At 34.7% G+C, this 19,127-nt stretch overlaps 1 protein-coding gene across 3 annotated transcripts in view; it reads left to right on the top strand.

Annotated features, from left to right (window-relative positions):
* LOC150105819 (homeodomain-interacting protein kinase 2-like) overlaps positions 1-19,127 on the top strand; it is a 325,632-nt gene that overhangs the window by 165,472 nt on the left and 141,033 nt on the right. For all 3 annotated transcript variants that reach the window (XM_090394360.1, XM_090394362.1, XM_090394361.1), the window contains exons 10-11: positions 3,677-3,799; positions 8,618-8,704. In XM_090394360.1, the coding sequence (XP_090250486.1) occupies positions 3,677-3,799; positions 8,618-8,704 (210 nt within the window). The remainder of the gene's footprint in view (positions 1-3,676; positions 3,800-8,617; positions 8,705-19,127) is intronic.

Below are 19,127 nucleotides of genomic sequence, written 5' to 3' on the forward strand. Positions count from 1 at the left end.
GTGTGTGTGTGGTAGAACAATGGTAGCAAAGATCGTGTTGTCAGGTGAATTTGCAGGATTTTGTGTAGTGAAGTGTGTGTGTGTAATGTATTTGTCATGAAAATTAAAGGATATATGGAAGGAAATTGAAACTGGAGAGAGAGAATGTGTAATAAATGTTTATTAGGTGACCAAAATGCAGCAAATGTTAGTAGAGCGAACAGTGTCGAGAGTAGGATGGAAAATATTGGAATTAATGTTGAATGTGCAACTATGGAAATAGAGGAGAATGAAATGGACATAAATAAAGAAATTACATGTTTGAATGTTATCCTTCATAGGAGAAACTGTGAAATTGAAAAATTGCAGAAGTAGCAAGAGATTAGCAGGACTGAGAAGAGGAAGAAGCAAGTGGTCTGAGGTAATAATAATAAAAACCAAGTGAACAAACAAGAAAAACAAGTTAAGGAGAAAATTATGTACAGAGACTCAGTGATCAGGGGAGTACTTAATGAAAGTGACAAAATCATGTTTCCCTGGTGCAAAAATTCATGATATTAGTCATGCCATCCAGATACAAAAAGGTAAGGCAAACAAACTTCTTGTCTTGGTTCGCACAAATGATTTGGGAGGCGAGAAGTATTCTCTGAGGGAGGATGTAAAGGAGGTGTTAGAAGAGGCAAAAACTGAAGAGCAAGAAGGTGAAGATTGTAAGTCTCCCGCCATGTTATGATAGGGGCAAACTGAGGAGGAGGAGAGCGTTGGTAGTCAATGAATCAATATGTAGGTTATGCAGAAGAAACGATGTAGGGTTTGCAGATCTGTGGTCTGTGTTTGATGGAAAGAAGGATTTTGTATAATGCTGGATGGATCTAAATGGTTTGGTGTTAGATGTCTAGAGAGAGAGAGAGAGAGAGAGAGTGAGTTGTTCACTGCGCATGCTGAAGCACAAATTCAGGAAAACTTAAGCAATTGTGGTGGAAGTTTGTGTTACTGCACCCATGAGGTGAATGAGTGTGAGAATGACCAAGTGTGGAATCTAGTCTCAAGCAAAAATAATGAATAGAGTAGTAATTTAAGAAAGTAAAAGTGGATAGGAAGCCTAAAGAGATGCTGCAGTTTCTATATACTAGTGTCAGAAGTATCAGGAACAAGAGGGAGGAGTTTTTGCCATTGGTTAGTGCAACTTCCACAAAAGTTATAGACATTAGACTTGGCTAACAGCAGATGATGTAGTTACAGGGATAGAATGTGAAGGGTTTAGTATTTTCAGGAAACATAGAGAAGATAGGATGGGGAAGGGGTACTGTTGGTGATAGCGGATGATTTGCAGCCAAAAAGAATAGGAGATAGGCAGGAGAATGGCTGTTCATTTGAGACAGTCTGGTGTAAGATCAAGGTCACCAAGACAAAATACACAGTTGGTTGTTGCTATAGGCCAGGGACTTCTATAGATGATCTGGAAGACATGAATCGCCAAATTAGTTCAACGAGCAAAGAACAGGTATTATTATGGGGGAGGGTGAACTTAAGCACCCCCTCAAGTAGGTGTATAAGTTGAATTTATACACCTAAGGGTCAAAGCTGTATAACTGAGAGGAGATCTCCACATAGCCTTTAAAGGAATGTGGAGAACCGACCAGAGCTTCTGACCTAATGTCCAATCTTCACCTTCTCGTGGTGCACCCTGTTGGGTATCTATGGATACCGAACTAACGAGGATGTGTTGGCAATTTGGGATATACCCCACCAGTCATATTCTTATTGGTTTAAACCACAAATAAAATGATGGTACAACATGACAGAATTTCATGCCGGCTGGGGCGTCGCCGGGTTAAACAAGTCTTCCATTGTTAGGGAACCAGGGTGAACAGCGAAAAGTCAGCTACTGGAACAAATCTGAAAACACACCCCAACTCAACATCATCAGAGTTAAAGATTGGTACTATCAACATAAGAAGCTTGAATGGCAAAGAAATGAAGCTGGTTGAATAATTGGATAAGTACCAAATTGATATAATAGGAGTGACTGAAACTAAAAAAAAAGACAAAAGCTGATGAAATCTTTCTAAGCAATAAATACAAAACATTATATTCAGGCAATACAATCAGGGAAAAGAAGGAGTCGCTATAGTATTCAACATCGTGTCAGTTGCTAAAGAGGCTAATCTACCTTAGTATAACCTTCTGTGGGACCACATAGACACAAAGAAACTTATTTGTGTCTATGTGGTCCCACAGAAGGTTATACTAAGGTAGAAGTGGAGGAATTTTTTGTGACTTTAGAGAAAGCAACTGACACAATGAAAAAAGAAAAGTTGGTCCTTGTTGGGTATTTAAATAGCAGAGTAGGAAATGATTGTCAGACATGCAAATATATTTTGGGAAAATTTGGAGAAAAGAGTAAAGCTAATAATAATGGAAAATACCTGTTGGATTTCTGCTCAGCACATGGACTGATTATTACTAACACAATGTTCCAAGATAAAAATGTGCATAAATTCGCATGGAGAGAAGAGACAAGGAATAAGAAAAGTCTGATTGACTATGTTATTGTTGATAGTGATGTTTTCTCACTGTTGCAGGACACTAGAGTGTGCATAAGATTTGAAATTGGAAGTGATCACCATTTAGTCTAGCAGGATAAAATTGAATTTCCTTGAAAAGAAGAACATGTAAGAAAGTTTTAAAGTGAATAAAAGTTGAGCAGCTCTCAAATGTGACTTGTACACTAAAATATGCAAACATTATTCAATGAAAAATTAAAGAGTTTGAGAATAGGAACCAAACCTAGGAGATTCACTGGCATGCCCTGAAGAAAACATTGATTGATTCAGCCAGAGAGGCATGTGGTGAGGTTGTCTGCAAGGATAGAAAAATCAGAACTTGATGGTGGACACAGGAAGTTGAGGCATTGAAGGAAAAGAAGAAAGCAGATTGAAAGTTCCTGGCATATAAATCAACTTGTGTTCTTAGAGAATACATAAACAAATGTAAGAAAGCTAAACACTGTAAACTAGCTAAACAAAAGTCATGGAAAGACTTTGACAAGAACATAGAAAGTAAATATCAAGAAGGTGGCAAAATATTCTGGAGGCTGCTGAAAAAAAGCTCAGAAATGGAGGAAAGAGTGCTGTTAAAGGAATTAGAGATGATAAAGGTGACATGAAAACTGGAGATAAAAATATCCTCGATGTATGGAGTAATTATTTCGAAAAATTGCTAAATGAAACAATCAGTCACAGCACAGTGGAAAACCTCAACAGACATGCAATCAGGAATATATATCCACTTTAAGAAGAAAAAGCCATGAAAAGCCTGAAATGTGGAAAGGCAGCAGGAGTAGATGATATTTGACCAGAAATGCTGAAGGGCCAAGGGACGAATTCCAGATGATTGGAGTAGAACTCTCATAGTGCCCATATACAAAAAGAGAAATAAAACTATATGTAAGAATTACAGAGGTATTTCCCTACTGAGTGTGGAAGTGAAGCTAGGTCTATTGGTCAATTAGATCTATTGCAAATTAGAAAATGGCTATTCTATCCACTCAGACAATTACTAGGTTAACTGAATCACTCTCAATCAAGATTGCAATGACAATATTGTTTTTTTATTCCTTTCAAGTAATTATGCTGTAATAGTAGTATAACAGTAATTCTGTTTCAATTGCAAATCATTTTTCTTTCTTTCCCAGATACGCTATATCAGCCAAACACAAGGACTTCCAACTGAGCGTATGCTAAATACTGCTACTAAAACTACTCGCTTCTTTTATCGTGAAACCAATAGCAGCAGTTATCCTTTCTGGAGATTAAAGGTATTTGGATTTTTAATGATAATTTCAAAAGCAAAAAAGTTAATAAATATGTAGTAAGTTACATGAAATCTGACCTCCTAATATCAGGCCTTTTCAAATTCAAACATAATTCATAAATTGATTATTCTGACATCCTTTATTTGTAGCTTTGCTGATGTTGAACTCTTCCCTGTTCAACATGAGGAAAGTCAAAAATCATTTCTTGTGATGTGTGCTATTTGCTGTTTTACTGAGCACCGAATTTCTCTTCGTAACATTTGATTATTTCAAAACAATTTCCCCCATACATAGACAGTTTGATGTCATGTAACACACTGTATAAGTAGAAAGTTAAGAAGTTGCTTAATATTAGATTTGAACTTCTGAAGATTGTAATTTTTAGGGAATACATTGAGAGAAAGATTTTCAGAGAAGGGAATTAGAAAAGATGAATCAAGAAAAAAAAAAAAGTAGCAGTGAAAGAATATTATCTGGCCATCTTAGTAGAGGAATTATAGCTCTTTTAATTCAGAAGAGCAGCTCTTGTGGAAACCATCTGTCAACCAGCTGTTTGATAAGGACACAAGTAAGTAGGTGAAAAGGGGGAGGGTATTCAATAATCAAATTACTTTATTTTTTTTTTTACTTTATTTTTTTTCAGATAGTCACTAGGATTATGGGTTGTTGAAGAGAATTTCTCTTTTTTGGATACTTGAGGCTATATGAGTAGATCTGATATGTTTTTGTTAACATCAATAAAGAACTCTGTTTTATCCATCACCATTCTCTTTTAAAGTAATTAAAATTAATAATTCTTATTTGTTATTTTATCTTTTGTTCAAGATGCCAAAATTACACTAAAAGGTAATTTTGGCATCTTGAATTTAAATATTCATGATGACCTTTTTTCTTATGTCTTTGTAGCTGATAGATGAGATGAGTAGCTCTTTCTCTCCCTTTCTGCAAATGCAGATTTATTAAGAAAGAATTTGTTCAGCTTTTATCATTAGTGATCATGTGATTCTAAATAGTTGTTTTAAAAGATATTTTCAAAGCTCAGACACGAAGTACTTTATTTATAAATTAGTCGTACTTGATTATAATGAGCACCATGGGACTGACAGAATTTCCTTGTTGTAACTATTACTTACTATATTAGAGGTGAGTTAAATCTAACTCCTATTTCTTTTTTTTTTTTTTTTAATTCTCATTAACTTGATATAAAAGTAGATTCAAAAATCAGAAGTATTAGAGAGAGAAAAAATAATATAGTTGCAGATTCAAATATTATTTGTATTAATATCCTTGTATAAACTACAGTACACTTAATATTAAACACAATTTATTTGTCCATAATTTTAAAACCATATACTTAATACTAAATAGTCCAGGTTACTAGACAGATTGATGTGCAGTAGTCTTGGTATGGCCTTATTAAAGCTTTATAAAAGGGAATAATAATATCCCTTTTCCTCCCTATCCCTCAATATTTCAGCATTAGTACAGGAAATCAGCATTAGTACACAACTTGTGATCTTTTCTTCCCAAAGTGCATCACTTACACTTCGCCTTGTTAAACTGACAGCTGTTTACCTTTTCCCATATGCAAGTCTATTTAAGTAATCCTGCAGAATCTCTACATCATCTTCATTGACTTGCTCTTCCTAGATCATCAGCAAACAACTGAATATTTCCTCTGAAATAATTTCCTCTATCATTGATGAATGAATTAAAGCAGAGAGTCCAAGTATTGAGCCCTGCAGTATACAACTAGTCCTTTTCCTGGACTCAGCTCCTCTGTAAACCACTCAGAAAAATATACATTTTTCTGACACCCTCTAATTCAGATCACCAGCTTTCATAACCCATCCCCATTTGCTCCAGTTTATAAAACAGAGTTCCATGTGGAATCCTGTCAAATGCCTTTGCAAAGTCCAGCAGTATCAGTGAGTAGCCATTTCCTTTATCAAACTCAATTGTCACTTTATTATAAAAAGTGAGGAAATTGCTATGGCAAGAGCTACATTTTACAGAACCATGTTGCACCTTATAAAGTAAACATATTCCTGGCCTGTAGTTTGCATCATCTGTCTTGGAGTCTCCTTTATGCAGTGAAATTATTGCTATGGCAAGAGCTACATTTTACAGAACCATGTTGCACCTTATAAAGTAAACATATTCCTGGCCTGTAGTTTGCATCATCTGTCTTGGAGTCTCCTTTATGCAGTGAAATTATTTTGTCCTCTTTCCATTCTGTTGTCACCTTCCTAGAAATGAGACTTCAATTTTAAACAACTTGGTCAGAGGAGCTGATAATTCCCTTGCACATTCTCTTAATGCATAGGCTGATATGCCATATAATCCCAAAGCACCTCCAATTCATCAGTCTCTATTCTCCCATCAGTCAATGTCACATCTAGCAATATCACTTTTTGGATGGTACACTCTTGCAGAATGATGTCCCAATAACTCACTGTTTGTTTGCTTCTGTTAGATGAGCTCTCTCTCTACCATCAACACTTGTTAAAGTTAATTCTTTCATAATCATTCTTCCTTTTACTTGCTATATAGTGAAAGAACTTTTAACTCTCTAGGATTTCTTTTGGCCTCATCAACTAATCAACTAGATTCTTCTCATGATTATCTGTGGCCTACCTTGCTATACAGATCAGCCTTTCTTGCCTGTGGCTTGTACTGGTTAACTTTTTTTTTTTTATTCTGCAACTCCTGCTTAATGCTACTCATCCATCTAACTCCTACCAAAATTATTCTCCTGACTTTGAGTATACAGTTTACTGCTTTCATTAAACACCCTTTAAATTAAACACCTTGACCATCTTCCCTGCACTGCCAATCTCTCTCTCTACTCCAAATTCTTATACCATGGCACTGCTGCAAACTGATTCTTCAGCTTGTCAAAATCACCTGCTTTTTAATTCCATTAGCATTCCTTCTTAATAGAAAATTCTACATGTCTGGCATTCTCCCAGGTGAAGACTTCATGTTACTTTTCCCAAACTGAGACGTTGCGATGTTGGTTACTGAGTTCTCTGATGTTGATGACCAACACACTCAGACCTCCAGTTCTCTCCATTACATGTTGTTTTAGGTATTTATCTCTTAGCAGTTGTAAAAATTCCATTTCCTTCCCTCCCTATGACCATTCCCTCTTCCAATATACATCCCCATAGTTGAAATCCCCCATAATAATTACTCAACCTACATTTATTATGCTAATTTGCCAATGCATTCTCTCTACATCATACCTTATATCACCTGGCCTATAGCTGCAACCAGCTATATATTTCATCCTGTTGGCTTCTATCTCTCACCAGATAGCCTCAGATGAACCCTTCTGTGCATTTCTGATGTATTCTCTTTATGGCTTCAGTTTTTCTGCTATTGGTAAAAAACCTCTCTTTTTATTCTGTTTCTTGTGTCCTCTTTGAAAATACTGTATCCCTTGCATTCTATCCCTGTGACTATCATCCTCATTCAACCACAAGTTTCACTAATGCCTATAACCAATGGTGAGCTATAAGGGGCTCGCAGGGGCTCACGAGAGCCCTTTGTTAAATTTTTCTCAAATTTGCAAGCCCCTTGTTCTTCTTGTTTAATAATCTTGTAGAACTAGAAAATACCACTGTGGAATGTATACATGCTACTATAATTGCTACTTTAAATTCATATGGATTTTCTGATAACTATATAAAAAATCATTTTATTGCATTTTGTTCTGATGGAGATAGTGTAATGTTAGGAAACAAATCAGGTGTTGCAATCAAACTTCTACAAAAATTTCCCGACGTTGTGATTTGGCATTGCGCTCCTCTTTTACACTTAGCATTAGACGATTCGATAAAAAACATTAAAGAAATAAATCATTTTGAAATATTTATGGATAAATTATATGCTATTTATCATCAATCACCAAAAATTCAACGAGAATTAAATACGATTGCAAAAGACTTTGGTATTGAAATTTTAAAGATCGGCCGTGTGTTTGGACCACAATGGGCAGCTTGCAGTTTACGAGTGGCTCTTGCTTTGTGGAGAAATTACCCACCTTTATGCAAGCATTTTGCATCGAACAATAAATATAAGGACTTTTTAAACAGACTTCTCAATTTGGAATTTTTAAAAGATCTAGCATTAATGATTGATATCCTATTATCATATCTGTCAGAAGCTCTACAAAGTCGCAATATAAGTATTATAAGGACTAAGTTAGGCTTTTTTTTTTTTTTTTTTGCTTGATGATGCGAGCCCTTTGTTAAAATTTCCATAGCTCACCACTGCCTATAACTTGGCTGAGTTGAGCTAACCATTGCTAAAAACCCCTTATTCTGAATCCTTCATCCTGTCATCACTTCAAAAAAGAACATCAACAGATTTTTTCTTTCTTAACCCCTGCCTTCACATGGTATCAATAAGCTACCTCTCATGTGGGAGTGATATTAAAAAAAAATAAATAAAATAAAATCAGATAGAGAGAGCATTTCTTTAAATTTGCCATTTTGTAAAGTCATTCTAGTTGATGTACTTAAAACTAAATAAGAGTTGCTGTGGCCATCTGAAATTCTAGATCATCATGGTTTTAGATGAGTATAGCATAACTTGTTTATTAACAGGCATCTGCTATTTGGATTGTCTTTTTTTTTTTTTTTTTTTTTCTATCATTTCCCATGCTTTAATTGCATGACTTAAAATTGTATAATTTTTCTGTAATTTCTTACTTGCTTATTTTGTTATTTTCTTCAAATATGCTATGTATAAATATCAAAATAATAAACTGAAATACAAAATTTATACCACTTTCTTGAAATTTTTTTTTTCCAGACTCCTGAGGAGCATGAAGTAGAAACAAATATAAAATCAAAGGAAGCTAGAAAGTATATTTTTAATTGTCTTGATGATATTGCTCAGGTACAATTTCTGGTATTTAATTAGAATATGTTTAGATTTTATGAGTGGTATCCTGTATACTATCTGGCTTTTCATTAATAATATACAGTAGTGGCATAAAAATTTAGATGATGTACATCCTCTGTCCAATTACAACTTTAGATGATGTCCAATTACAAATTTAGATGATGTACATCCTCTGTCCAATTACCAGGTACAATTTCTGGTATTTAATTAGAATATGTTTAGATTTTATGAGTGGTATCCTGTATACTATCTGGCTTTTCATTAATAATATATAGTAGTGGCATAAAAATTTAGATGATGTACATCCTCTGTCCAAAAAGAAACCAAACTTTATGAAGATGGAAGAAACTATTGGCGCCACCTGTTGTATCTTTTTGTCGTAGAAAGCGGCAACATTCATTAGTGTTGCATCAACTGTTTATGACATTTATTTCATTAGAAGCCGAGTTATAGTGCCAAGAGTGACAGTGTATTTTGATGAACAGTCGGAAAATGAGTTTCAAACAGAGAGCTGCGATTGACTTTTGTGTTAAACTTGGTAAAAGTTTTACCGAAATGCATCAAATGCTTCAAAAAGCATACGGTGATGAATGCTTATCCCGTACTCAAGTTTATGAGTGGTTTAAGCGATTTCAAAATTGTCGTGAGATGCTTGAGGACGGCGAAAAGCCGGGCTGTCCAAAAACTGGACTGAGCGAAGTTAACATCCAAAAAGTGTGTGATTTCATCAAAGAAAATCCAAAATCGTTCGTGAGATTGATTGAAGATGAATTGGGGATTCCAAAATCAACTGTGCACAACATTTTGACTGAGTTTGGGCCTTCATAAATTGAATTTGCCCCACAAATTGACTGATGACCAAAAAATGTATTGAATTGAACACTGCAAGCACCTCATTAAAACTGCTCGTAAGGACTCAAACTTCCTTGAAACAATTGTTACTGCTGACAAAATGTGGTGTTTTGAGTATGAGTCTGAAACAAAGCCGTAGAGTGCTGAGTAGATACCAGAAGAGGGACATCCAAAAAAAAGTCGCTTGGAGAAGTCAAAAGTAAAGACAATGCTGATTTGTTTCTACGATTCCAAGGGCATTATCCACAAAGAATTCCTTCTGCCTGGCCAAACGGTCAATGGTGAGTTTTATCTCAAAGTTTTGAAGCGATTGATAGTGAGAATTCATCACGTACAGCATGAATATCGTGATGCAGGCAGCTGGTCACTTTTACACGATAATGCACAACATTGTGAGACAGTTTTTGAGCAAAAACCAAGTTTGTGTGTTGAATCACTCGCCATATTCACCTGATTTAGCACCCTGTGACCTTTCTCTTCCCTGACTTCATTTGCCGATGAAAGGAAAGCTATATGACATCATTGAAAACGTTCAAGCGGCAGTAACCACAACCCTCAACAGTATCCCAAAAACTGATATAAAAAAAAACTCATTTAACGAATTGATCATGCCAAATGCTGTATCGAAGCTGAGGGAGAGTATATTGATTGAAATAAATAATTATAATTGGCCTGTGTTTTATTTTCTATCAAAAGTTGTTTCTTTTTGGACAGAGGATGTATACTGAATATATCATTCTTATTTATTGTTTTATATTGCATTTTTGTTGCATTTATCCATGAAAATAATGTGAATAAATTCTGTCACAGTACTATTTTCATCCAGCTGATCAGTTTGTGCACTTTTGACTTTGGGTGAAAATTTCAGAAAAATTTTATCCCAAAATTAGAACTTTTAAAGGAAATGATAAATTTACAGTTTTGAAAGTGTCACTTATATGCATGTATGAAATAGAAAGTATACTGAAGCAGTGGATAAAAAAATTATATTTTGATATAAATATAAAATGGTGCAGTATTTGTTAAGAAAACAATTGTCACCTATTAAAGAGAATGAAATAGCAGAAACTTGCATTTTTTGCATTGAAAATTACAATGTGCACAATTTCCAACCTTTGTCTGCATGTACAAATATTATGTATATTCAAATTATTTCAGTTTTAAAAGTGTATGTCTCATGCCAAACTGCAGCAAGTTATTTTGTCATAATTTGTCATATATATTTCTGCTTGTATGAAACAAGTTGAAACATAGATAACGATATAATTAAAAACAATGATTGATAGAAAACTACTTACGGAATGCATTGGCTGTTTGAGTACTGTGATACTATACTGCTAAGAGTATGTCATGTCTGCATAACCATGATTTTTCTTTTGGTGCACATCTAAAAAAAATCTGGGTCGAATCCACTTAACCAGGAATTTCCAAGACACCAATTCCTTCCCCCTCCCCACATTTAAATGAGTGAAATTCGATACTGCCTATTAGCAGCAAATTTGTATGTGGGATTGAAGTACTGAAAACAGCAAGGTGTCACACGTCATAGAATAAATATTGAATAGAAAGTGCATCAGTGTACTTATTCAGGCCCCCCTCAACTTTTTATCCACTATTTTGCATATACATATATACGTATAGCATAGTTACTTAGTATATCTTCCCATCTCATGTCAGATTGCAGAATAAATCATGAGGGTAGCACTAGCATTCAAGTGCAAAATCGACATTCCAGGTCTCCTATCAATATGCACTCATGAATACCATACTCATATGTGTTTAGAGATATTGGACTGTTGGAACATTTTTTATTATTAAAAGTAAGCTTTTCTTCTCTTCCTGTCTTTTGATATAAAATGAAAGTTTATTCATTACAAAAGTTATTTTCTTTTGGAAAGGCTGTAATTAAAATTTGTAAAGTATTGTTACACAGTTAACAGGCATAATACACTGACCTCATAGTCCTCATAGTTGCTTCAGACATAATTTTAAATAATATTATCTCTCACGGACATAGGCTGATATGGATGTTATGATAGATGCACACTAAACTTTTGAAAATTATTATTATATGGGGAACTCCATGGAGTCCATAGACTCATCAAGGGAGGTCCTAAACATTATGCCAAGCACTATGCAATATTCACACATATCTGTCATACTTCTCATTTAACTCATTCACAGTTATGGAACCCACAGTGGACTCTGGCAACCTATTTTCATTCATTCACCAATCTCCAAGCAAAACATCTACTCCTCACATTCTTGTCCGATTTCCAAGGATAACTCCTAGTTCTACCACCACTAAACCAATCTCTTAACCAACAAATCATTAGCCTATCCTCATAAGATGCATTCCATAGATATGCCAACATCTTGGCCACTTGCTGCTGTATCCTCTCCACCACTTCTACTTTTGACAGTGCACAAATCTGGTCACCTTTTTTTTTTTTTTTTTTTTTTTTGTCACACTGTCAAAATGGGATCTTATTTAAGGTCTTATAAATAGCTATAATAACCTCCTTATTTTGTTCATCATGGTGTTATTCAATAATGGAGTAATCTGATGGAGCTGTTTTAACCACTTTTGCAATATGCCCTCAAACTTCAACTATCCATCATCCACCATCATCCCCAAATCCCTGGCTTCATCAACTTCCTGGAGTATCATCAATATGGTACATAGCTGGTAATATTTTTACCTTAAAATGCATAACCTTACACTTTGCCACATTAAACTGACATCTGTTCTTCTTTGCCCATACTGCCATCTATTTAAGTCATCCTGTAAAATTTTAACATCTTTATTGATCCATTACTCTACCCAGTTTTGCATCATTGGCAAACAACTAAATATTTCTCTTTAGATTGTTTCCTGTATCATGAATGCACAAATTCAATAGTAGTGACTCAAGTACAGTCCTGCAGCACATCTGCATTTCATGCAGTACCTGTCAAAAGCATTTGCTGCAGAGGCCAGAAATATCACTGTGTACCAACTCAGTTATTGAGGCATGACCTTCCTTTCATAAAACTGTGTTACCCTCATATCCCATTTCTATCTACCCATTCCTGGATTTTTTCTTTAAAGATTCTCCAATACCTTGACCACTACTCCCGAGATGCTGATCAGTTGATCATTTGCTATCTTGATCTTGGAGCCCCTTTATGCAATGGAACTGTTTTCACATCTTTTCACTTCCTTGGGACCAACCCAGAGCTGGGACATTTAAATTAAACAATGAGGTCAAAGGCACTGCCAATTCCCTTGCTTCTTCTCATAATACTCAAGCTGATATACATCTAATCCCATAGCTTCACATCAAGGTTCTGTAATTTACTGTGCACCTTCAGTTCATCTGTTTCCTCATCCCTTGTATCACTTTTTACTACAGTAATCCACCTGAATTATATACCCTTGCAAAGTAATCACTTAAGTAATTCAACAATTTTGTCTGCTTAAGTTACCTCCTTGCCATTGGCATTTGTCAAAATTATTCTTAGATAATCATTCTAAGTCACATACTGCAAGAACTCTTTGGGATTACCTTCGGCCTGTGATACTAATTTCCTCTCAATACTGTGATTTTTCCTTCCTTACCATACTGGTCACCTTCTGGCCTCTGGTGCTTTATACTGCTCATGTGTGCACTAATCACCTGGATGAATGGGTGTAAATTGTACTTTTTACAGACTTATTTTAATGCCCACATGCTACAGAAATGTTTTGGTCGAAATATATCTGCACTAGTTTTGTTCTAATTAGAATTGAATGAAATAAAAAGCAAGGTTATCTATAATCTTAATATCTTATAATATAAAATTAACAATAGTTAATTATCGTAATTTGATTTTTTCATATTTGTTTTATGGTCTTCAGTGATAAAAGAAAAAAAAATTTTAAAGTTTATGTATTATTTTATTGCTATATATAATTGTACTAGAGGTACAATATGTTTATATATATATATATATATATATATATATATATATATATATATATATATATAAAAATCTAAATTTTCATTAAGTTTCTGAGTTTTAGATTATTGTGTAGAATCTTCAGCTTCCTTTTTAACATGCTGTTTATAATAAGTTTTCTTTCTCATATGCTATTACTAGACAAATTGATCACACTTTATGGATGTAGATGAATTTTTCTTGCATCCAGATATGAAGCACTCTTCAGCTCATTTTACCATAGAGTACATGTTACAATGTGATACTGTGCAGAAAATTAGTTAACATTGACTGGTAGCAGTGTTATTTTTATTCTAATATGTGTTTCTTATTAAGGATGCACTGAACCATGATTTGACCAAATACTTGGCTGAAATTTCAAAAAAAAAAAAAAAAAAAAAAAAAAATTATATATATATATATATATATATATATACACTAATTGAAAACTGGTAAAAAATTGCATGTATATTTTTTGTTCAAAACGTTTGATTATATTTTAACTTACGGATCTGAGAGCTGGGTCAGAAGTAAAACACTTGACCAAAGACTAGAGACCTCAGATATGAGGGTCCTGAGAAAGATTAGGGGTGTGAACAGATGGTATCAATGGCAATATCATATTAAAAACGAGGATATTAGGAAAGAACTTGACATTGTCAACATTCAGGAATGCGTTAGCAGAGCTAATCTCAGGTGGTATGGTCACATAAACAGAATGGGCAAGGAAAGATTAGCAAAACAAGTGTTCTCTGCCAAGTTCGCAGGATAACAACCCAGAGGAAGACCAAGATATAGGTGGATTGATACAGTACAAAGTGCCTTAGACGATAGAAATATAATATCTGATAATGTTGGAGTCTTGACAAGTAACAGACTGATTTGGAGGAAAATTGTAGATAGGAAGTTAGTAATGATGTAAATTTTTACTTACTAATATAATAATGGAATTAACTCGCATAAATTATTCTTTATTCGTAGAATTTTCGCCTGAGTATCACAGGCATCATCAGTACAGGTACAAAGACTAATTAAACAATAGATAAGAATATAAATTAAATTACACTTTAATAAATATTTCTGATATTTCGGCAACGTCACATTGCCATCTTCAAAAGGAACTTACAAAAAAAGGCACGTACATGTAGGCACTGCAACACAGTAACTGAGAATGAAGTGATGAAGTTCTAAAAGTCCTGGTGGTGCCCCCTAGCGAGCTAAGAAGGTGTTCTTGGCCGTTGGGCTGAAGGTCTGCTGATGTAAGCCTCCCAAATTTGGGGCAGTCTCATACAACCAAATTTGTTGAGGTTTGGAGAGTTCCTTAAGGCTGAGGCTGATTCCATGAATAGTCTTTCGAATTTGTTAGCTGACATTAACAAAGCTATTCGTGCTCTTGAAGAAGAGCTTTCGTGCACTTTAAATCATGAGCTTTGGTCAGTTTTACATGATGTCTCGTGTACCGCAGCAGACGAAAGAATTTAAAAAAATACGAGGTCGACAGATCAAAAAATTCGAAAAATAAAAAAAAGAACTCTACCGTCAATCCAAAATTTCCTACCAACACCGTCATCAACCTTTCTTCAGTCAACCTGAAGCACTTAACGCGCTTTCACATGGCCACAACTTTTCTATTGCTCCCAGAAAAATACCTAGTGAGGATATTATGATCCAAATCGAACGCGGAATCCGCCACCATCCGAATCAAATCGCCAACAGTGTAAGACTGGATGTAGCTTGTGTCCTCTCCAAAGCAAGACCACCAAAAACCAACATATCCAACAAGGAATATAATGCTCTGCAGGAAATGAGGAATAATAAAGAAATAATTATCACCAAAGCAGACAAGGGAAATGCAACTGTAGTACTTAACCAAAAGGACTACACAGGTAAGCTTAATGCTTTTCTATTAGATCAGGCTACTTACCTCCCTGTTGAATACAATCCCACCAACTCACAAATCAGAAAACTTCACAGGCTCCTTAAGAAAGTTGCTTCTTGGCCTATAGAAGTTACTAACAGATTAAAACTGTTTAACTCTATACTCCCCCCCCCTGTATTTATGGACTCCCAAAAATACATAAAGAAAATGTGCCATTATGTCCCATAGTGGATGGCATTGATTCCCCCACATACATATTAGCTAAACATTTGGCCAAAGCACTCATACACTATACTGGCAACACACCGTCACACATAAACAACTCTGCCCACTTCAAAACCAGCATAGAAAACCTTACACTCCAACATACTGATATAATGGTCAGCTTTGACGTCTCCTCCTTATTCACAAATGTCCCACTCAAGAAAACTTTAGAGCTAATCCAATCGCTGAGATATCGCAAGAAAACTAAATTTTCTTGCGATATCTCAGCCCTATTTCAGTTCACAATGAACTCAGACTATTTCGTTTGGCAGGGAAAATTCTAGAAACAAATAGAGGGGACAGCCATGGGTTCGCCACTCTCCCCACCCTTGGCCAATTTCTTTATGGAGACCTTTGAAGAAAAAGCCTTAGCCTCTGCCCCACAAAAAACCAACCATATGGTTTCACTATGTTAATGATGTTTGCTATTTGGCCACATGGCTATGATACACTCCTCTCCTTCTTAACACACTTACACAACCAACACCCCAGAATCAAGTTCACTCTGGAAAAAGAGGAAAACAACAGGTTCCCTTTTCTAGACGCACTAGTCACCTGCCAGCCTGATGGAACCTTGGTTTTCTCAGTTTATAGAAAATCCACCCATACAGGCAGGTACATTCGCCAACAAACCCCCCCCCCCCCCTCACAACAATATGGAGTGGTGAAAACACTATACAACAGGGCTAAACTAATCTGTTCTAACGACAAGGTCCTAAACACTGAACTAAATCACATCCTCAACACTTTCTCAGCCAATGGCTACCTCTTCCCCCCCAAAAATCCAAAAAATAATGAAACCCCCCCCCCTTCACAACATAGATTAGTCTAAATCCATCACCATTTCTTACATTCAAGGCACCTTGGAAAAAATTACCAAAATTTTAAAAAAACATAACTTGACCTCCTGTTAAAGACCATACAGAAAATTGGCATCCCTTATCTGCTTCACTAAAGACCAACCACTTCCCCTAGACCTTCCTGGTGTATACCAGGTCCCTTGCAGCTGTAAACTGTCTTACTTTGGCCAAATAGGCAGGACAGTAAATATCAGAATTTCAGAACACAAGGACTACATCAGGTTTCACAAGTTGCCACTCTTTTTTGCAGACCGTGCTCTGGATACACTCCACAGAATATGGTGGAAGAAAGCTACAGTAATACACTGTAGCAAATACAAATTCGAAAGACTATTCATGGAATCATCCTCAGCCCTAAGAAACTCTTCAAACCTCAACAAATTTGGTTGTATGAGACTGCCCCAAATTTGGGAGGCTTACATCAGCAGACCTTCAGCCCAATGGCCAAGAACACCTACTTAGCCCGCTAGGGGTCACCATCAGGACTTTTAGGAGAACAATAGCTTCATCACTTCATTCTCAGTTACTGTGTTGTAGTGCCTACGTGCACGTGCCATTTTTGTAAGTTCTTTTTGAAGATGGCAACGTGACGTTGCCGAAATATTGGAAATATTTATTAAAGTGTAATTTAATTTATATTCTTATCTACATTGTCAATTCCTTAAGTGATTTAGTAATGCATAACCAAACGTATAAGCTTGTCTATGAGAATAAACAATAACTGTTATATTCACGAAGCACCTTCTAAGTAGCTAAGGTTAAATTTCCTAAATTTATTTTTAAAAAAAAAATATTTTTTTTTAAATAATTAGCCTTTGTACCTGTACTGATGATGCCTGTGATACTGAGGCGAAAATTGTACGAATAAAGAATAATTTACATGAGTTAATTCGGTTATTATATTAATAAGTAATATGTCTACTCACAGTATTTCCTTACTGAAACTTATGTAAATTTTTCATGTAGTACTATCATGTCCTGTACACCCCTTGAAGGAACATGGCAGGAATTTGATGGTGATGACATTTGTTTATAAAATTTAACTTGGCATGCTTCAATCAAATTGCACAATGAAAAAAGATTGAAAAATGTGTGTAATAATACTTCACCTAACCATGCAATCACATGAAAATACAAAAATAAAACAAACCATCTTTATTTCATAGCAGAGAGACTTCAATTTGTCAATAGTAAGATACTGAATGAAGGATATTATGGATCCATATATATTTTATAGCCAAAAATTAAAAAAGAAAAAATACTAGATCATATGAAAACATAACCTTCTCATAAGCTCTCTGTTAAATTTTCAAAACTTCAAGATTTTCTACAGTTGGCTATATAATATACATGGATCTATAATATTTCCATTATTTAACCTTTTTCAAATTACTTTCTTTACTCTATATTTTCATATTTGATTATGCACCTTACTAGAGTTCACTTATGAGGAATTTAAATTTTTGACACAGGATTACAGAGGATTTGTTGCTCTTATGGTTTGTAACCATTATTAGGCCACTGAAACCTAATGAATGCACTAATAAAAGGCAAAATATATGAGCTACTATTCAGAGTTCATGTCCTTTAAATAGCACAAGCCAAGGCAACTCTGATGCCGAAGCTTATGTTCTCATAAGCTCTCTGGTAAATTTTTGAAACTTATTTCAAGTTTCTTTATACATGTGGTTATAAAATATGGTTAGATCCATAACATTCTTCATTTTAATATAATAAAACTGTCAATATAGAGAATAATTACTGATTTATTATTATTATTATTACTACATAACACCTCCAGGAAGTCCAAAGGCTCATCGAGGGAGGGCACCTACTCTACAGCTGTCTCCGCCACTCATTCCACCAACTACAATGAATTTATTAATCAAAATACATTTATGTTAAATTATGATGTAGGAATATAGAGAATAATTATGGATTTATTAATCAAAATGCATTCATGTTAAATTATGATGTAGGGAAAGAAATTTTTCGCCTTTTTTTTGTGGGAAGCTTGCATCTGGTCCCCTTCTGAAACATTTTTCAATGATTATGATGGTAGCTGGTACCAAAAGAAAATTTTCTCTGAGAAATGACACTATTGAATTAGTTTATTCATTAGCCTTTGAAATCCTTTTTTGAATGATTGAAAATGGCCTGTTATTCAATGCAGTCATTTCAGCCATAATGTTATGCAAAGGTTTTGTCTGGTTGTCATCTGCATCCTATTTTTTTAGATTATTCGGTAATGTCAAAAAATATTTTTTGTATTGGTGGATTTACTTCAGATTCTTATTGCTTACTTCTCTTGCATTATGGTTTAATATTTCAGTTTTATAAATTCGTTGCTATATGATTAATCATAGATGTGTTCTTCCTTATTCCTGTACCAGAATGATATTTTGTTTGCATATTTTACATTTTGCAAATTTTGAATCTTCATATTAACAGTAAAATTTCCAAATATTCCTTTTTATTATTATGGCCATAAACTATACCTTTTTTTTCCTCAATATTTTAAGACTAATTATAATCATTCATAATATAAAGAACTCTTAAGACTGCATAATATAAACTACAGTATAATGCAAGAGAAAAAAAA

The sequence above is a fragment of the Typopeltis vanoorti genome, chromosome 6, assembly GCF_054136105.1.
Source record: "Typopeltis vanoorti isolate ZY-2024b chromosome 6, IOZ_Tvanoo_1.0, whole genome shotgun sequence".
Lineage (NCBI taxonomy): Eukaryota > Metazoa > Arthropoda > Arachnida > Uropygi > Thelyphonidae > Typopeltis > Typopeltis vanoorti.